Source organism: Pyrus communis, chromosome 16, assembly GCF_041283825.1.
Source record: "Pyrus communis isolate YQ-2024b chromosome 16, ASM4128382v1, whole genome shotgun sequence".
Taxonomy (NCBI): domain Eukaryota; kingdom Viridiplantae; phylum Streptophyta; class Magnoliopsida; order Rosales; family Rosaceae; genus Pyrus; species Pyrus communis.
The window spans coordinates 11,275,081-11,295,449 of NC_142580.1; the positions used below are offsets into that span (position 1 = coordinate 11,275,081).

The window sequence follows — 20,369 nt, forward strand, 5'->3', positions numbered from 1 at the left end:
TGATGGAGTGCCATGTCAGTTTCGTTTCTGTATAATTATTTCAGTTTTAAGTTTTTTTTTATGGATTTTTATTTTAAAAAATAAAAACTCGAATCAAGTTAAATTTCATATATTTTGATGTTTCTTTTAAACATAAAAATGAAAATACTTAGAACTTATGACAAAACGATTAGTAAATATTCTCAATGTAAATTACTAAACAGGGTTGTGTTATCATTCATTAATAAATCAATAGGTTTTTACAAATTTATGTTTTAAAAAAGTGGTAATTTCAAACACGACATGAGAGAATGACTTATTAACACGATTACATAAAATTTGAAAAGAAAATTTTAATCCTTTGTGCACGAGCATTGAAATCTAGACGCAGCTAGAGCAATAATCAAAAGGATCGTGCACATTAGCAAATTTAGGATTCGAACCCTTGGGGTCGTATTACATACAAGTTTTTTAGGTAAAACCGAAGCCCGGAGCGTGCAAAAAAAAAAAGTATTTATTCACAGAGGCATTTCGTCGAACACTTAGTGAGCTTGTCGTTAGCCAAACTATGTTGTGCACATGTCAATAAATATCGACATATGTCAAAGCAATCTGATGAGTAATATAGAAAAAAATTGTCGAGTGATGTCGACGCAACCTATTGAGATATGTCTAGTAAGCATTACATCAAACACTTAATAGGCACAAAAGTAACCTGGACCAAATTTTTTGAGAATCCTCAAAAGACCTTCACATATATATTGTTCCAAACTTCGGGTAATCATGGGATCACCTTGGTCCCACTGTCCATCTACCCTCTGTCATGCATTGATGAGGGAGATTGACAATCAAACATTATTCCACGTTTTGACCAAAAAACCGAATAACGCATTGATGAGGGAGATTGACAATCGAATATTATTCCATGTTTTGACCAAAAAATGAATGTTATTCAGTCCACTCGAGTATTTGTACTTCAACCTCCGAAAGTAATGTTAAGGGCCTATTTGAGAGTGATTCTAAAGACATTGTAATTGCTTCGAATAAGAAGTCACTATGTTCTCTTACACTCCCAAACAAGCCCGAAGAGTCTACAAAAATGAGTTATATACCATAATTCATCTTCAACTTTTTTATTTATCTTAAACTTCTTAATTCTTAGGTGTGTTTGAATTCACACATAATTGCCAATTTAGATTTTTTTTTTTTTTTTTTCGGGTAACAAAAAGTTTAGGGGAAGATTGACTACTCTCACCACCAACGTCAAGGGCATAACCATAACCTTAAGCCAAAATAACTTACACATAGCACCTAACTACCAATTGCAATCGATATGAATTTACATAGGAATTTACAAATCACGCACCAATGAGAACTGCTAACAGCAAAGATCAATCTTAGATTAGAGGTTAACCACAAGCACACCCTTACCAACGGAATCAACTATCGTTGGCTTTGTCAATTTAGATTTAGAAAACAATGAATTTTAGATATTTGTCCCATTAAGACATTATTCAATCATGAGATAAGTAAGAAATGTCAACTACCTATTTATCATGGTTAATTAGAATTTAATTATACTAGGTAGTTTTTATTTTTGTTTCTCCTTCTTTTTCTTTTTATGATAAAGTAGGTTGATATTATTTCACTTTCATGATTTCAGTGGGGTGTATAATTTAAGAGATTTTAATTTATTTATAAATTCATGGATTTTTATGGAGTTTAACTGATTTATAAAGATTTCATGTAAAATTTTGATTCAATTCCCTCAAAATCTGATAAGAAGAGGTGAGATTTGCGAATGCTTAAAATATACTACAAAATCTCTTCAATTCTCTCTAATTCCTCAACTTTTCCAAATTCTTTAAATTTTAATTATAATTAAATACACCTGAAATGTTATAAACTTCTTTTAAATTCTAATTGAATACACCCGAATTTCTAAGAATTTTAATAAACTATCTTAAAATCCTAATTGAATACACATTAAATTTCAGAGAATCACTTAAAATCCTAATTAAGGGGTGTATTCGATTGGGATTTTGAGGGATTTTAATTATTTTAATGAATATAGGTGTATTCAATCAGGATTTTAAGTGATTCTTTGAAATTCAATATGTATTCAATCAGAATTTTAAGATAGTTTATTAAAATCCTTAGAAATTCGGGTATATTCAATTAGGATTTTAAAAAAAGTTTATAACATTTTAGGTGTATTCAATTAGAATTTGATTTTACATTATGTTTGAATGAAGAAATTTAAGGTTACTAAGGAATTTTAAAATGACAAAAATTGAAATGACGATATTTCATTTTTTATAATTTGTGAATTTTTTTGTTTGGTAAACTTAAAAGAACAATGGATTGAATACGAAATTTGTTATTTTTAAACTCTAAATCACATAAATTGGGAAATGATACATATTCACATGGAATTTAAACTTGGAAATTGGAGGTCCCAAATCCCAAGTTTTTTTCCATGCGGAAATCTAAATTTCTATATTTATGAATCCAAACAAGGGAACTGGTGCATGTCAATTTATAAATTCTGATTTTTACCTAAATTCCAAGTTTATTTCCCTCGTCCAAACATAATGTTAAAGAATTTGAAAAAGTTAAGGAATTAGAGGAAATTAGAGAGATTTCGTAGTGTATTTTAAGCATCCACAAATCTCATATCTCCCCATGAGATTTCGAGGGAATTGAATCAAAATTTTACATGGAATCTCTACAAATCAATTAAACTCCATCAAAACCTATGAATTTATAAATACAAATCTCTCAAATTCTAAATTGAATACACCCCTAAATACCCCTAAAATTTTAAGTTGTAAATTGGCAAACAGTTTTTGAGTTAAATTTTTTTTGAGGAAATGCCTAAATTTTAGGGTTGTGAATTGAGAAACAGCTTTTGAGTGAAAAACCCCTCAAAATCCCAATTCAATACATCGCCTTCATTTCTACGTACCCGCGTTTTATCTCACTGAGCCGGAAAAAGACTGGCTTTTCACAATCGCCATTGACAAAAACTCCGTTGAATTTCCCTCAATAATTCTTCGTGGAGAGATAGGGAGACACCGACTATCATGTCGTTTTCGTTCTTCAAGCCGTCGAGGCCCAAAACCCCTCAGGAGGTGGCCAAGGCCATCAACGACAGCCTCCTGGCCCTCGACATCCAGACCGTTGTCGAAGTCAAAGCCCTCGAAAAGGTCCTCTCTCTCAATTTCTAGGGCTTATGATTTATTATTCTTGTTCTAATTTCCCAAACTTGCATTTGTAATTTGGTTATGCAAATGGGGCAAATGGGTGCTTGGTTTTGCTTTGTGGGTGTGTGTCTTTGCAGCATTGCATATATCAAAGGGAAATTGTCAATTGGGTTGATTTAGATAGACATAATTCTAAGAACTTCGATTAGTGCAAGCAAAATTTTAAGTGTAGAAGTGCTTATCTCGATCGAATTTCGTACTTTGGTAGGCAAAGTTACTAGCTTTCATTTTCCCAACTTTGTTGGCACTTGGCACTACTACTTGGGAGATTCATAGTCTGTTTTTATTTTGTTTTTGGTGTACCGGAGCTTGATGCAAGATGTAGTCGGGATTTAGTTTAGTTGGGGTTTACACTTTAGCGAAAAACACCCCATTAGTTTAGAAAAAAAAACTGTATTTACTTTGTAAAGGAAGAAGGGAACCAAAGGAATTTCACGACTAAGAATCAATTAGAGCATGACAAGTGGATGGACGAGGGTTTTTCTTTAACTGAGCTCTTGAAATGTTTTACATAAAACTTGTAGGTGTTGGGGTTTTAATTAATGATATGCAAGTTTAGTTTTTTTAAGCAGACGTTGCTTAACTTTATTATAGGCTTTGGAAGAGGTTGAAAAGAATTTCACGACAATGAAATGTATGCTTTCTGGAGATGGGGAGACCGAACCAAATATGGATCACATTTCACAGCTTGCTCTTGAGATTTGTAAGGAGGGTGTTCTTGATCTTCTAATTCACAAGTTACCTATACTGGGATGGGAAGTAAGTTACGGTAATTTTTGTCATACTGCCTAGCATATGAAGCATTGGTTGCACATGATGATGAATTGTTTTCAATACAGGCAAGAAAGGATTTGGTCCATTGTTGGTCCATATTGATGAAGCAAAAGGTTGAATCGACTTATTGCTGTGCAGAATACATGGAGAACCATTTGGAATTATTAGACTTTCTTGTCGTGTAGTAAGTTTGTTAATGTTTTATTAGTACGTCTGTGTAAAATAGAGATTCTTTACTTTGTGTTTTTACCACTTGTTTCCTCCCTCACTTATTTGAGGTTTGTAAATTTTATTTGATTAGTCCCTTTCTCCTTCAATTTTTGGAGAATTTGTTTTCTGCTGCCAAACCGTGTGTCTGTGTTACAAACTAATTTTGTTAATTGGCAAGGCCACAATTTTGGTTCTCTATCCATGTAATAAACTACAGTTAGCATTGATTCTCAGATGCTACTTACTTATACATTCTATTTCATGAATGCATGTATGTTTCCATTAATAACTTTGACTATTTTAAAATTTGTTAATAAAACATTTTGTACAACCAGAGTTGTCTTGTCCAAATTCTGCCAATTTTGTCACATTCAGTTTCTTTATAAAGTTGCAGTAAGTAAACGACGGACTCATGCATGTAGCTAGGTGTAATTTCACCACCAGCTGTGACCAATGGGACATTGGGATATTGTCCTAGTGTTTTATACTTGTCGTCATACTTTTTCAACTGGTAGATTAGTATTGCACGACCCTTATTGGTTTCTTTTTCAAACAGCTATGATAACAAGGAAATTGCTTTGAATTGTGGGAATATGTTGAGGGATTGCATTAGATTCCCTGCACTTGCAAAGTAAGACATTCAAACTTTTTATCTTTTTTTCTGCTAATGGTTGTTGCAGGTCAGTAGTGATCTTGCTAAAGTAGATCATATTTTGTAAAAGGAGATGCTCTGTTACTTTCCATTAATGATAATTAATGATTGCAGAACGGGAAATTTTCGGAATAACTAATACGTGGGTACAGTAGAGCTGCTACCCCCTTTTGTTCATTCTTTTTATATTTTAAGTGTTTCTATTTTCCTTCTAAATGGCAAGCAAATTTCTTTTATTCACGCATTTGATTTGTGTAGTATTTTTCAGATACATACTGGAGTCTGCGAGCTTTGAGTTGTTCTTCAAATATGTGGAGTTGCCTAACTTTGACGTTGCTTCTGATGCATTCTCTACCTTTAAGGTCAGAATCATGAACTTCTTTGATGTTGGACCTTTCTAAACATTTCTGAGCTTTTGTGGCCCTATCTGTTCTCTCATAATATGTCCTGAATTTGGCAGGATCTACTTACTAAACATGGAACAGTGGTATCTGAATTTTTGACTGCTCACTATGATGAGGTTTGCTTACACTTTATCTTACTATAAACATGGAACAGTGGTATCTGAATTTTTGACTGCTCACTATGATGAGGTTTGCTTGCACTTTATCTTACTATAAATTTCTGTACAAATATAGGACTTTTCATATGTTTATGTTAATGAAATATTTTACACATGATATCTGCTTCATTAAGACGCTTTTTCACTGGTGTATTGTTAGATTTTAGTGTATATTATTCTGAGCTTATCTGATAATAAATTGTTGTTTCAGTTCTTTGATCTATATGAAAAGCTCTTGACATCTCCAAATTATGTGACCAGGAGGCAATCTTTGAAGGTTGGTTCTTGTATCTAAATTTTCAGCTTCTGTCTACTATTCTTTTGATTTATGAGATTCGCTAAAGGATAAATTGTATATGGATTTTAGCTTCTCTCCGAATTCCTCTTGGAGACTCCAAATTCACATATAATGAAGCGCTACATTTTAGAAGTTCGGTACCTGAAAGTCATGATGACGTTGCTCAAGGTATTGAATTTATTATTGCTAGTACTCTCTAGGACTATGGATGACCAAGCTATGGGTGCTACATTGAAATGTACGCAAATAGTGTTACTTTGTGCATTTAGCATGCTGTTTAATATTTTTATTTTCATATGAGCAGGATTCAAGTAAAAACATCCAAATCTCTGCCTTCCACATCTTCAAGGTGCGTCCCCTGCTCATTTTTCCCCTCCTGCTTCCTAGATGTGTGTGTTTGTATGAATGTGATAGAATATGGAGTGCATTTTGTACGCTGCTTTTTGAACTTCATGCAATGAGGGATGTGGGTTGGAACAACGTACAGATTCATATATCGTATGAGTCAATTTTGTATGATGGGAATGTTGACTGGCGGTCTGATATTGATGCCATAACTTCTCATTTGTCAACTTCATAAATGAAAGTCTGAGATTACTTTGGTTCCCACCCATGTTTCTCATTTTTTGCATTTTGTTCATTATTGATTATTATATATCTGTGTTCTAAATGCAGGTCTTTGTTGCGAATCCTAATAAGCCACGGGAAGTAAAACTTATCCTGGCTAAAAACCATGAAAAGTTGACGGACTTGCTTCAGAATCTTTCTGCTGGAAAAGGTTCTTAACTTGTTACTTTTCTGACCATGCAACTCTTTGTGTGAATTGGCTTGTGGAAGGATGATGGTGCTTCCAAAAATATTGAAACTTTCATGTCGCGTTTATCCCTGCTGATTTATAGTCTCTTTGCAGGTGATGAAGACGAGCAATTTGAAGAGGAAAAGGAGCTGATCATCAAGGAAATCGAAAGAGTATCTCAACTAGTTAACCTGTAGAATACTACCTCACATCTGCTCGTTGTGCTTGTTCTGAAATCGTATTTTCTGCAATGATTGTCGGACAAAATGCCATGTGCCAAGAAAAGGGAAAAGAGAATGGATGGAGTATAATGCTTTCAGGAGTGGGGTGCGTCAAGATCTGTATGCCCTTGTAATCTTTTGTTGAATTACAAAACGAGAAGAAAAAAGGAAGAGTCTTTTGACATACATGTAAAATCTTCGAAAAAGTACGTAAAAATGGTTGGTTTTGGGTGCTCACTAGAACTTATGAGTTATATCTGTGTTCTGTAGGTTTGCTTTTGTGTGTTGCTTTGTTTGATCAAACTCCTCCAGAATGGAGAGTTGTACATGGTAATGATTGTGAGATGAATTTTATAAGTAGTTTGCTTCTAGAAGTTGCCCGTGAATATGATTCATGGAAGCGTTGCATTGCTTCCTCAAGTCATGATTGATTTGGATATTTAGTTGGCTTTTATTTTTTCAACGATAAATTTACATTAAAGGATGAAAGGAATAAGCTGGTATCGAACTCACAATTTAACATGCGTTTTGTGTTAAGAACTAGAAACAGAAAAATAAGTTTTTAACAAACGAGGATGGGCCAAGAGAGACCTCACGGTGGATTCCTCTTGCTCTTTATGCTCTTGGACTTCTGAGACCATTCTTCTTATTATTAGAGATTGCGCAAGAGCAAGGAGAATTTGGGAATTGATGGGAATGCCTAGACAGGTGCAGCTCTCCTTTAATCTAGATGTTACAGTTTGGTTTATGGCTAATTTGAAATCTAAGTTACGTGAGAGAAAAACTTGTCAATTGGAGCTATAATATGCATCTTGGTTACCATTATTTTGAGAAATTTTTTTACTAGAGCGGAACTCAGTTATAGATGACATTAACAATTGAAGCTATAATATGCATCTTGGGTACCATTATTTTGAGAATCTTCTTGATCGGAACGAAACTCAGTTATTTGATGGTACGATAGGACTCGAAGTATTTGAGTGATCCACCCCTTCCGCTACAATGAAAAAACAGAAAAATATCAATTTTAGCATTTAAACGGATATTTAATTCAAATTTCCATATTTTCAAAATATTAAAAGCTAGATTAAGCCACCCATGTCACTATTATTGTAAAGAGTATTTATTCGGTACGAATAGAGCTCCGGGTTAATCTCGGACTCCGAATCCGATTGCAGAAAATCTCTAAGCCCCAAAAATTTCCACAAAAATCTCGAAAACCCGAATTCTCCTCCTATCACGGATGAATTTCTTCAACTCGGTCTTCTCCGACGAGCCCCTTCACTCCGACGATCCGCACTACGACGCCCCAAACGACGGCGTCGACCCGAACCCGGTGTCGGATCCGGAACCGGAACTAAGTCCGCGTCCGAATTCCGGCACCGGGGCATGGAGCTTCGGAGGTCTGATCACGACTCTGGCGACGAAGTCCGGATCCGTTATGAAGAACTACCGCCGGGATCTCGAGGAGTTCGGCTCCGAGTTGAAGAAGGAGACGGCGGTGATCCGGGAGGTGGCTTCGCGCGCCGTCAAGGATCTTCCGGGTTCGCTCGAGGTCGGCGCGTCGGTGGCTCAGGAATCGCTGGAGACGGTGGGCCAGGCGATCGATGATATCGGAGGCACCGTCTGGAAATCGACGGCGGAGATCATCTCTCACGGTAGGGACGCAATCTCAGCTGATGTTGATGTTGAATCTGATAATTTGGATGATAATGTTAGTGGTAATCGTGAGAGTAGTGGTGATAATAAGAGATTGAGTAGCAGTGGTAGTGATTTGAGAAAGTACAGTAGGTTTGAAGCTCAGGTGCGTGCGGTTCAGAGTAATTTGAATACTTATTTGGAGGAACCGGAGGATTTGGAGAGCTATGGGAGCTGGAAATTAGGGTTTGTGCTGGACGAAGAGGTGGAGGAAGTCGAGAATTTGATGAGGGAAAATGGAGGGCTTGGTGAGATTTATGGGGAGATTGTGCCTGGTAAGGTTGATAGTGAGAGCTTCTGGTCTAGGTACTTTTATCGGGTGCATAAGCTGAAGGAAGCCGAGGAGGCGAGAGCGAAACTCGTGAATCGCGCAATTTTGGGCGAGGAAGAGGATTTGAGTTGGGATTTTGATGATGATGGTGATGATGATAAAGATAAAGTTGTAGGGAAGGAAGAGGGTGATGGGTCGGATATGAAGGTTGGTTCGAGTGTAGAGTTGGAGAAGCAAAAGCAAGCTTCTTGTGAAGGTGCTGCAAGGGAGGGTGACAATGTTGAGAGTGTTGAAGTTGCTGCAAGGGAGTCTGTGAGTAGTGATGGTGGGGATAAGGCAGAGTCGAAATCTGATGAAGTGTCGGAAGGGAAGACGGATGGTGGTGATTCTTGCAAAGAGAGTGACGTTTCGATTGTTTCGAGCCAGCCCTCAATGCCTGAGGAGGAGGATCTTGGGTGGGATGAGATTGAAGATTTAGGAAGCATTGATGAGAGCAAAGGGGATGCAACGGGGAGCAGTGCGAACAGAGCGAATTTACATAAGCGGCTCAGTGCAGCAGAGGAAGAGGAGGATTTGAGCTGGGATATCGAAGATGATGAAGACGACGGAGCTATTAAATCATGATGAAACTGCGGTCACAAGAAGATGGCAAGCATTGTGAAGATAATTGTTTGTTTGGTTGGTTGTTATACGGCGTAAATATGTTCTCTCGTCTGTTCTGTGAAGTTTTAAGTGATTTACATTTGCGTTTATGTCACATTTTATAGTTCAATAAAATTAGAAACCCGATACGGGGTTTCCTTCGCTATACATTCAACGGAGTTCCTTGCACCCTTCAATTCATGTTATGTTACATTTCGGGTACAAATTTCAAAGGTGCACCGTGCAAATGCTTCGGAGTTGAGCATGGAGAATCATCCTTAAAAACCAAGTACGTTATCTCGTTTATATCGGCACCTGGTAGATACATTCTTGGCATCAATAGCCGGGGCTCTGCCGGTAAATAGCGTGTCGTGTGAGATACATTCATGGCAGCAATTGCCGGGGCTTTGCCGGTAAATATTGTGTCGTGTGAGCGAAAATGAGAAAATCCGGTGCTCGAACAAGTTGAGTAACCAAATCCATACAATGTCAAATGTTTCGCATAAATGAGATGTAGCACACTTAGTTAGGGCAAAAGTAAAAATACTAAGAAATCGGCGTAAAGCGAGGCAGCTCACTCGGCTTTAGAAACTGTTTAAAGAGTAAAAGGGAAACATATACGCCACATCCACAATGATTATGTTCAGGCTCGGACTATATATACTATGTCCGCACAGAGTTTAGCCAAAACCAGACTGCAGAGAGTTGAGTCGGTAGTCGGTAATTGGCATGACTAATTGTTGCTTTGCCTCAGCATCCGCAATATGGTCAGGAAGAGGTTCAGAATGTCAAGATAAAGAGTGATGGAGGCCCAAATGTACTCATCATACGTGAAGCGCTTGATCAGGTTGTCAGTGTCATAGACGATGTACCCAGAGAAAATGACAGCGCCAATGGCACCATATATGGCATTAGTTGTAGGGCCAAGAGGGAAGAACATCTGCAAGAGGGTACACGACCACCAAGTCAGGTCGATATTTCAAGTATTTAGGGAAAAGTACTGAACAAATTAATAGAAAGACAATCCGACCTGCATGAAACCAGTTAGGAGGAGGACAATGAGGCCAGTGAACAACACTGGTCCGAGGAAGCTGAAGTCCTTGCCCTTCCTAGACGCCCAGAAGGTGTAAGCAGTCAAGGATGCAACCACAGCTGAGGTTAGAATCAAAGCTTCAAGCACAATTGCTCCTGAAAGCACAAACATAATCAGATGAGTGTAATTCCAAAAGCTAAGGAATTCCCACAAAGATGAAGAATCAGCAACCCCCTACAATCTCGGATTGCAAGATGTCGGTAAAAACATTCAAAATGTAGGGAAATAAGATTAACCGTCCGTATTCGCGACGGCCACGCCAACTGTGACACTCAAACTCAGAGTGAAAAGTCCAAGGAAGACAAAATTGAGGGGATGCTTCTGCTGATACACATGCAGGGGCCACAACACTGCGTCGAAATTCAAGGTTAATAAGATAAAGCAAAATAAGAAAATAATGTAGAAAACAAAAACCCAGTAGTGGATATCGTAGTAATTAGAAAAAACACCCCAAGAAAGAAGAAACTATAAATTTTATAGAAAAAAACTTCCAAGAACTCATAAAAAAACCCCTCACCCAACAAACAATTAGATCAATGGGTAATTCAATGAAAATCTACCTTAGAAAACAGGCATTTTCGAGTTTCATATCAAAACGATCATATTCATATCACAGACCCGATAAATTTCTCAAATTTTCCAAGCATTTGTAACCATGTAACCGCATCATAGATAACAAAACTAGAAAAATCAAACAATACCCAAATTCGATCACCAAATAAAAAGACCTAGATCGCCCACAGAATAGTCAAATCTGAATCAATTTCAAAATCTAATACCAAATAACCACCCAGCAAAACCCCAATTCAAAGAAAAAGCCTCGATATTTGATTCAAAGTACCAAATTCAGATCTAAAACCAACACCCATAAACGCAAATCCCACAACTAATGCAACAAATAAGGGTTTTTCAGATTAGGGTTACGTACAGATTAGGGGAAGGATGGCGAAGAAGAGGAGAATTCCAGGGCTGCCCTTGAGGAGATCGTTGATCGGAGCGTAGAGGACGGTGACGAAGGAGATCATAGTGGTCAAAACCATCTGGGCGGCCAAGATTCCGTACACCTTGCGGATGAATCCCCATCGGAGTTGGTTCTCGCCTTTACTCAGACCTGGGTACAGCAACTCCCCCGACTCTATGTCCACCTCCGCCACCTTGCCGCCGCTGTTCGTACCCACCTCCGTGTACCCGTGCATCTTGTTCATCATTTTCTCTCTGTTGCTCGAGAACTTTCTCTGGAATTTTCTGGGCGAGTGGAAAGGTCGTTGTAGAATGATGATGAGGTTTGTTTCTTCTGGTTGGCGGACAATATATAATAATTCAGTAAAAAATAAAAATTGGACTTTTTGGCGTTTTGATAGAGTGACATGCGGGTGTCGTTTGGACTGTGACGTTGCGCTAAATAGAATTTAATTAGAACCTTAATTAAATGGTTTAAAATTCATTAACATAAGATTAGGTCAAGTGGCAGTGACATATTCGATAATGTCGAATTGTCATATAAAAATGGGGAAGGGATCGGAATATCCTATATTCCCATGGGAAAAGTGATCTATATTTTGGGTGTAAATGACTCCAAATGAGAAATCCTATGTAAAATGTGATTTAAAAAAAAAAAAATTGTAAATTAATCGATTTTTATGAAATGGTCACACCGTCAGGCAAAAAAAAAGTAATTTTTTATGAAAATTTTATATTGCAAATTGGTATTCAAGTTAGTATCGAAGGCCGTCAAATTGATGAGTTCTCAAAGTTTAAATTTGTTTGTATTAATAATGCGTATGAACTCTAGTATTTTAGTTTGGGGAAACATTGTCTTATCGCATGGAGAAAAAGTACAAATTCAAGTTGACTTGTTTTGCTTTGTGTAATTGGAAGTCTAAAACAATGTACTAACCATGTCCCAAAGAAAAACAAGACGCATGTTTTGGTGAGAGTCCCACACTCACGTGATGTTGTTCATTAATATCAATTGGTATTGTCCGCACATATTATAAGAATTAATAAAACTATGTGGTGTTGTGATTTAACAATCAAACCAAAACCCAGAAAACCAACATCAGAATTTTATCACCATTGCCAGAATTTTATCATCAGAATTTTATCAGAATTTTATCAACATAAATGCGCCGGTGCTCACCGAGATTACCAGCCAAACCCCAGAATACAAGTCCAAAAACACACCAGACCAGAGGGACCAGAGTAACCAGAGCTACAACACTGTCTCAAAACAAAGCATATTATGATTCTCAGGTATAGTTAAGCTGGAAGCGCAAGGTGAGGGTGTGGATGAGTTAAAACATATAAAAGATGTGTGTAAAATAAACAACTGCATAAGGATGCTTTGAGGCTCAAAGTATCGATTAACCATCGAGTTTAGATTCATAACTTTCATTCATGTCTCTTCGTCCAAAAACAGAAGAGCCTCCTATTCATAAACTAATTTCGTAGGAGTGGACCTTTACACATAACACAGTAAACGTACAAAACAAGGTGCAAAATGATTACTAACCGTAAAACAATTGAAAGAAAGGCACATATCATTTTTGCATTTATACCTACTGATATCTGTAACTTACGCAAGTTTCAGGTAAAAAAGAAGTAACTTACAGAAGTTACAAGGAACATATCAAGATGATTTGAAACATCACTTTCGTTCAATGATCTCCCCTAGACATGTTTCAACAAAATGGTTGTTCACCCGCTTGTTGACCAGAGAATAACATATATGTTTTTATACTGTATAATCTGCCCTAAACATCCAACCTATCTCCTTGTGAAAGACATTCAACCAGTCACCCAAAAGTTTTGCACTTTGGTTTAAGCTTACTCTTTAACATGTCTAAGAACCATTCCATTCTCTCTGCAGCATATCCTTGATCACGCAATCCAATGAGGATATAATCTTGAGTACCGAAAGTTGGTTCCAAACCTTTACTCTTCATATCATTCCACAAACTTTTTGCTCTTTGTACAGCTCCAACCTAACAAAGCTTTTCTATAAGTGGGGTGTATGTGTAAGTTGATGGCTGTAAGCCTTGAGTCAGGAGCTCTCGGAATAAGTTCTTACTTTCTACTATCTTGCCCTCTTTACAGAAACCTTGGATTAGAGAGTGTTGAATGTTATCAAATCACGAACAATACCCTTATGGGGCATTTCAGTGAACAATCTATATGCCTCATCGGTCCTTCCATGTAATCATAGTCCTCTCATCATTGCGTTGCAACCAACTGTGGTTTCTTTACGACCTTTATCACACATCTCCTTGTAAAAGATCTTGGCCTCTTCAAAACTACCAATCTTACAGAATCCAAGAATCATTGTATTGTATATGTAATAATTTGGACGATATCCCTTCTCAATCATCTCAAATCACAACTTCATTGCTTCCCCAATATAACCCATTGTGCAAAGACCCTGAATCATGGTAGTATACATGAAAATATTTGGAGCATATCCTCTATCCTTAAGATCATTGAAAACCCATAAACCCTCACGCCCTTTGTAATGACACTAAAAGGTTTGAGGGTTTTAGGTACTCAATCCTTTAATATTTATATGTCTTAAATTAAATTTGATAAAGATCCTATCTGATATGAGTCCGATGGTAATCGAATCTAGGTTAGGTCTAACGATACGTCTTTCGACCTGATCTTAGGCCCTGACTCACTTTCCTTGGTCGAACGTTGAGGAGGGACCCTTAGGTTTTTCGGGGTATTGGATTCTCACCAATGTTTACGTTACTCAAGATGACATTCTTGCTTCCGCTTCGTCCATCGCCGCTCGAGTGGGTGCTTCCCTCTAGGTGGAACGCTCCCCTACCGATGCATTTTTACATCCCACAGCTTCGGCAGATCACTTAGCCCCGTTCATCTTTGGCTCAAGAGATCAGTGAGTTATTAGCCACTCTTTCAAGGGTGGTTGCTTATAGGCAAACCTCTTGGCTGTCTTTGCACCCTTGCCTCCGTTATCACTGAGCGGTCATTTAGGGGCCTTAGCTGATGAACCAGGCTATTTTCCTCTTAACAATGAAGCTTTTCCTCCATTGTCTCACTGCCAACCTTGACACCTATTATTTTGATGCCATATCTAGTATGCAAAGTTTGCCTCAATTTGATATACTCTCGTGGCCTACACCGAAACAGTGTTTTACCCCCATAATTTTTTATTTTTGTTCAATTTTGGAGAAAGTGTTAAGAATGATAATTTTTAGAGTTTCGGTTGAGAAAGAGTGTTCTATTAATGAGTAGTATAGATAGAAGGAGTTTTCTTCTTTTCAATTTTGGTAACGTATGTGATTCATTTATCTAATAAGAAAATGAAACTCATCATACATCACCACATCCTACATTAAAACGAATAGTAAGTGAACCATCTATTTTGATATGAAACCTCGAGTGCATGAGTGAATACTCTTAATCACTTGAGCTATAAGCGAGTTGCGTAAGGTTTTTTTTATTTTGTAAAAAAATATTCTAGGTTTATCTGAGCTGACATTTATCTTTGAGTTTTATGGAAATTAAAGGCAAAAGAATTTTTAAAGAGTAATGCTAGGGAGACTAAATTTTTTAAACCAAATGATGTGTCATTAATAAGAAATAAGCACGTTAATCGATACTTATTTAATAATCCAATCATCTACAGCCACATCATTTAATTTACAAATTTAGGTGAAAAAATTTAATCTCCCTAACATTACCCATTCTTACAAAAAAAGTAGAGTAAAATACAAAAAACTACCTCAACTATTGGTATCACGATACTTTCATACCTCATCTTTTAAAATTGACAATGTCATACCTCATCTTACGAATTTGTGCCAATGTCAGACCTCCATTAGTTTTTCTGTTAATTTCTCTGTTAAATGCTGACGTGGGCAGAGACAGGACCCACTCACTAATTGAACTGGATTAAAAAATAATTAAATATATTTTTAATAATTAAATATTCAAAAACTAAAAAAATTAAGAATAAAAAAATAAAAATGGCCTAGGGTGCGGGCCTTCCCTTTCCTCCACCCGCACCAACCCCTTTTCTTCTTCTCTTCGACAACCACCAAACCCTTCTCCATCCCCTCAAGCTTCCTCCACCATCCTCTCTTCTATGTCTGTCTCTGCCTTTGATTTCTAATTTTGAGCCAATCAAAGTCCCCACAAATCTCCAATTCACTCTCTTTTCTAAAAATGCCAGCTTCTCCTTCAGGTAAAACTCAGACCTAAACCCTCTCTCTCTACACATTTTTCTCTCTCTAGAAATTCAGACACATTTCAATTGATTACACACACAGCAATTCGTACTCCACAATTTCTGTTTTCACTCCAACATTGTTTTCAATTTTCCAGACTCACACGACAAATGGTGGAAGCGAAAGCGCGACTCCCATATTCGCTGGAACAAGCGCGAGGACAATGACAACAACGCCTATGCCGCCGCCGCCGACGACGACAACGAGCTCGACCCGAGCGCGGCCCCCCATCTGCTGTAGCAACCGATCCCGCCCCTCACGAAACCGAGGTCCTGGACGGTGGGGTCCACATAAGTGCCTTCCCTCCTGTCGTTTTGCGCACCGTCAACTGGCCTCACTCCTTCGTTCTTGCCCTCGTCCCGCTTAAGCGAGGCAATCATTCCGGCGGGGACACCAAGGGGCCTGCTAGTACTTGCCACCCTCTCTTCTTCTCTTGCGCCAGTACTAAGAGTGGGTGGTGTTGTGGTTGCGAGCCTCGTCACGAATGTTGTGGGGAGGGTGGTCGGAGAATGAAGAAGAAGACGAGGGAGACCGTATCCCAGAGAGAGAAGAGAGAGATGGTGGTGGAGGAAGGTTGGGGGACGGGGAAGGGTTTGGGGACTGTCGAAGAGAAGAAGAAAAAAGGTTAGTGCGGGTGGAGGAAAGGGAAGAGATGCACCACTAGGCCATTAAATTTTTTTTTATTCTTAATTTTTTTAGTTTTTGAATATTTAATTATTAAAAATATATTTAATTATTTTTTAATCTAGTTGGAGTAGTAAGTAGGTCATGTCACTGACCACGTTAGCATTTAACAGAGAAATTAACAGAAAAACTGACGGAGGTCTGACATTGACACAAATTCGTAAGATGAGGTATGACATTGTCAATTTTAAAAGATGAAATATAAAAGTGTCGTGATACCAATAGTTAAGGTAGTTTTTTGTACTTTACCCAAAAAAGTAATACCTCTTAAAAAAAAAAATAATAATAAATAAATAGTACAAGAGAGATCATGCAAGTTCCCAAAATCAAAAAATAAAATAGCATAAAAAATTGGATGACGGTGATGTCAGTGGATGCCCAAATGGGCTCCAAATGACAATCAAATTAGGTCAAACCCTGAAATTAGGAGCAAACGAACGCCAGAGCAGAGAGATCCAAAACCCAAAACACTTCCCTTTCATCATTTCACAAATTCGTCAGATTTCCGTAAGGGCGCCCTCTGATTTTTTTCCTCAATCAATTTTCCCGCCAAAATACGCTCACGAAATCCTCAAATGGCGTTTTGAGCTTCGAAATCATCGCTCACCACTGGTAGTGTTATTAATTTCAGAAATGGGCATGGAATCCAGCTCCACCCACTTCACAAATATCAGAAGGTAAATTGAAACTTAAACCCTACGTTTGATTTTTCCCCAATTTGATTTGTCTTACCCAATCAAGCTTAATTCTTTGTTGTGCATTTTGTATTTGTGAAATTGAGTATTTTTCTTTAATTTAATTGGATAAGGCTGTGTTTGGTTGCTGAGAAATTGTTTTTATTGATTTGATAATTATGTTTTTTGTTTTATTATTTTGCTAATCACTATTCACATTCATGCGCTGCTGAGTTGCTGAACGTGTTAATAGATTAGTTTTTGCATAAAGTTTGCTTTTGAGGATCGGTTAATGTTGTTTCAGACTGTTAATCAAGTTGTTGTGGCTAATGTAGTTGTGATTTTTCATGTCGTTTTTATTTCGTGTGACGCAGCTTAGATACTGATTCTAAGATTGAAGATAGTGGGAACAACTTAGTTATCGAGGCGTACCCTTTAGGAATGATGCCTCCGATGAATGCTGTCGATACAGAGGATGAGGGAGAGTCTGGAGTACTTGAACCGTATGTGGGGTTAGAGTTTGATTCAGCAGATATTGCCCGTGATTTTTACACTCTCTATGCAGCACGGATGGGGTTTAAAGTTCGAACTGGTCAGTTGTATCGCTCGAGAACTGATGGATCAGTCTCTTCTCGAAGATTTGTGTGCTCTAAGGAGGGGTTTCAGATTAGTTCACGGACAGGATGCCCGGCATTAATAAGGGTGCAGAGACGTGATTCTGGGAAATGGGTTGTAGACCTTTTCCTGAAGGATCACAATCATGGTCTTGGATCATCTACAGAGGAAAATCATTCCCCGATTTTTCAGAAGAAGAGTTCAATGCCAACAAATTCGGTTGTTGAAGTGTCTCATAGGCCAAAAGTCAAATTGATTAAGGCAATTGAGGATAAACCACCTTGCCCATCTGGAGTTATAACTGCCAAGCGCTTAAAACGGGGTGGAGATGAAATGCAGTCAGAAGTTGATCTATCTGCAGGTCTAGAGTTCAATTCAGCCAATGAAGCATACCAATTTTATCATGCATATGCTGAGAATGCAGGATTTAGAATCAGGATTGGTCAGTTGTTTCGTTCAAAGCTTGATGGTTCAATTACATCTCGGAGATTTGTGTGTTCAAAGGAAGGGTTTCAGCATCCATCACGAGTTGGTTGTGGGGCATACATGAGGATTAAGAGACAAGATTCTGGAAGATGGGTAGTGGACCGTTTTGATAAAAATCATAACCATGAGTTTGAGTCTCACCTGGAAGTTCAAAAGAAAAATCTATTTTCTTCAAAAAAGTTCATAGAAGAGGAGATCGGAGGGCTGGAGATTGAAGATATTGTTGACATAAACAATGGTAACCTTGTCAAAAGACATAGAGAAAATCACATTGGAAGTGATTGGTACAGTGTGCTGTTTGACTATTTTCAAACCAAACAGGCTGAAGATACAGGATTCTTTTATGCAGTAGAAGTTGATAATGGTAATTGCATGAGTATTTTCTGGGCTGATGGGAGGTCTAGGTTTTCATGCAGCCAGTTTGGTGATGCCATTATTTTCGACACCTCATATCGGAAAAGTATTTATCTGGTGCCATTTGCCGCTTTCATTGGAATCAACCACCACAAGCAACCGGTGCTTCTTGGCTGTGCCCTAGTTGCTGATGAGTCTGAGAAATCTTTTACTTGGTTGTTTCAAACATGGCTTAGGGCAATGTCAGGGCGTCGTCCTCTGTCAATAATAGCTGACCAAGATGATGTGATCCAGCAGGCCATCATGCAAGTTCTTCCAGGAACCCATCATCGTTTCTCGTTATGGCAGATCAAGGCAAAAGAAAGTGAGCATCTAAGTGTAATGAATGGTTCTTTTAAATATGAATATGAAAAATGCATTTATCAGTGTCAAACAGCCAATGAATTTGAAACCGCATGGAATGCACTCCTCAGCAGGTATGGGTTGAAGGATAACGCTTGGCTGAAAGCAATGTACGAAAAGCGCAGGAGTTGGGTTCCATTATACTTACGAGCTACATTCTTTGCTGGCATCCCCTTCAATGAAAGTATAGAATCATTCTTTGGTGCACATTTCAATGCCCAAACACCACTTAAGGAGTTTGTTTCACAATATGAAAGAGGCCTTGAGCGACGGCGTGAAGAAGAAATAAAAGAGGATTTTAACTCTTTTAACTTGAAACCTTACTTGCAGACGAAAGAACCATTAGAAGAACAATGTAGAAGACTTTATACACTGAACACATTCAGGGTATTTCAGAAAGAACTTCTACAATCCTATAGTTATCTAGGATTTAAGATTTATGATGAAGGGGCAATCATCAGGTATTTGGTCCGCAAGTGTGGGAATGACGATGAGAAATCTATAGTCACTGTTGGTGCGGCCATTCCCGAAGTGGGCTGTAGCTGTCGAATGTTTGAATTTGAAGGTATACTATGTAGGCATGTGTTGAGAGTTTTCCAAATCTTGGACATAAAAGAAGTTCCCCATTGCTATATCTTACGCCGTTGGACTAGAAATGCTGAATATGGTATTCCTTGTGAATCTGAATTGGGTGGAAACCCTCAAGAGCTGAAGGCCTTGATGGTGTGGAGTTTGAGAGAAGCAGCCTGTAAATACATAGAGGCTGGGGCAACATCGCTTGAAAAGCACAAGCTCGCCTACGAAATTATGCAAGAGGGCGGACGAAAACTTTGTTGGCAGAGGTAAGTGTGTGGGGAACAAGAGTCAGTCATCTCTGATTGTCTGTATGGATAGATTTTGAAGTTTTTGAGCTGCATAAGTAGCTAGTCCTTTTTTTGACAGTCGGTCTAGGTTTTGTAACAGAAAGACCATTGATTTGCCTTGGATAATTTGCTGTTGATATGTACCAGTCATGTAAATATTTGGTTGTTTATGAAGATTACCATTATTTTCCAGTTACTTGTGCAGGTGAGAAATGGGGTCTAATTTCTAAGCAATAGTTGGGAAATGGCACGAGTTTGCCTTCGAAGTTTGGTGTTTGTATTGATTGTTTTATGATTGGTCATCTCTTTTCTCTCTCTTGTATAGGCATTATAGTCATGAGTTCAATCTATTGAATTAAAAATAAAAATCAATCTCGTAGCACTCATATTTTCTGGTTCACTTTAGGAGTTTGATTCTTATATTATTGGTATCACGCTCAATATTTTGACGTAACACCGAAGATTTTACTGATATTTCAGCAATCAATCTCCCAAGTTTTGAGAATGAAATCCGAATTTCGACAAACATCTGACGTCGCAACATCATAAGGATATATGGATTTTGATCGAGGACAAGTTACAT

At 37.9% G+C, this 20,369-nt stretch overlaps 4 protein-coding genes across 4 annotated transcripts; 3 read left to right on the forward strand and 1 right to left on the reverse strand.

Annotated features, from left to right (window-relative positions):
• Positions 1–2,816: 2,816 nt before the first annotated feature.
• Positions 2,817–7,132, forward strand: LOC137731738 (uncharacterized). Its single transcript, XM_068470930.2, has 11 exons — positions 2,817–3,188; positions 3,840–4,004; positions 4,085–4,203; positions 4,786–4,860; positions 5,150–5,243; positions 5,342–5,401; positions 5,655–5,720; positions 5,811–5,909; positions 6,046–6,090; positions 6,417–6,519; positions 6,652–7,132. Exons 1-11 carry the CDS (start codon positions 3,066–3,068, stop codon positions 6,732–6,734), a joined length of 1,032 nt encoding a protein of 343 aa, XP_068327031.2. The 5' UTR covers positions 2,817–3,065; the 3' UTR covers positions 6,735–7,132.
• A 696-nt stretch (positions 7,133–7,828) lies between these two features.
• LOC137730596 (uncharacterized) lies at positions 7,829–9,539 on the forward strand. Its single transcript, XM_068469583.2, has one exon. It carries the CDS (start codon positions 8,002–8,004, stop codon positions 9,349–9,351), a length of 1,350 nt encoding a protein of 449 aa, XP_068325684.2. The 5' UTR covers positions 7,829–8,001; the 3' UTR covers positions 9,352–9,539.
• A 286-nt stretch (positions 9,540–9,825) lies between these two features.
• Positions 9,826–11,783, reverse strand: LOC137730597 (BI1-like protein). The gene is made up of 4 exons (XM_068469584.2): positions 11,391–11,783; positions 10,699–10,812; positions 10,400–10,557; positions 9,826–10,309 (listed from the first exon to the last, which is right to left on the reverse strand). Exons 1-4 carry the CDS (start codon positions 11,668–11,670, stop codon positions 10,103–10,105), a joined length of 759 nt encoding a protein of 252 aa, XP_068325685.2. The 5' UTR covers positions 11,671–11,783; the 3' UTR covers positions 9,826–10,102.
• Positions 11,784–16,714: 4,931 nt separating this feature from the next.
• On the forward strand, positions 16,715–19,978 carry LOC137731596 (protein FAR1-RELATED SEQUENCE 7). The gene is made up of 2 exons (XM_068470751.2): positions 16,715–17,069; positions 17,441–19,978. Exons 1-2 carry the CDS (start codon positions 16,786–16,788, stop codon positions 19,767–19,769), a joined length of 2,613 nt encoding a protein of 870 aa, XP_068326852.2. The 5' UTR covers positions 16,715–16,785; the 3' UTR covers positions 19,770–19,978.
• Positions 19,979–20,369: the final 391 nt, after the last annotated feature.

Bases quoted from the DNA above. Each gene is read 5' to 3' on its own strand.
- LOC137731738 (XM_068470930.2), top strand. From the start codon at position 3,066: ATGTCGTTTTCGTTCTTCAAGCCGTCGAGGCCCAAAACCCCTCAGGAG. The intron at 3,189-3,839 runs GTCCTCTCTCTC...ACTTTATTATAG, and splicing joins AAGTCAAAGCCCTCGAAAAG to GCTTTGGAAGAGGTTGAAAA. The intron at 6,091-6,416 runs GTGCGTCCCCTG...TTCTAAATGCAG, and splicing joins CTGCCTTCCACATCTTCAAG to GTCTTTGTTGCGAATCCTAA.
- LOC137730596 (XM_068469583.2), top strand. From the start codon at position 8,002: ATGAATTTCTTCAACTCGGTCTTCTCCGACGAGCCCCTTCACTCCGAC.
- LOC137730597 (XM_068469584.2), bottom strand. From the start codon at position 11,670: ATGATGAACAAGATGCACGGGTACACGGAGGTGGGTACGAACAGCGGC. The intron at 10,813-11,390 runs GTACGTAACCCT...ATTTCGACGCAG, and splicing joins CGCCATCCTTCCCCTAATCT to TGTTGTGGCCCCTGCATGTG. The intron at 10,558-10,698 runs GTTAATCTTATT...TTGTGCTTTCAG, and splicing joins GGCCGTCGCGAATACGGACG to GAGCAATTGTGCTTGAAGCT.
- LOC137731596 (XM_068470751.2), top strand. From the start codon at position 16,786: ATGACAATCAAATTAGGTCAAACCCTGAAATTAGGAGCAAACGAACGC. The intron at 17,070-17,440 runs GTAAATTGAAAC...CGTGTGACGCAG, and splicing joins CACTTCACAAATATCAGAAG to CTTAGATACTGATTCTAAGA.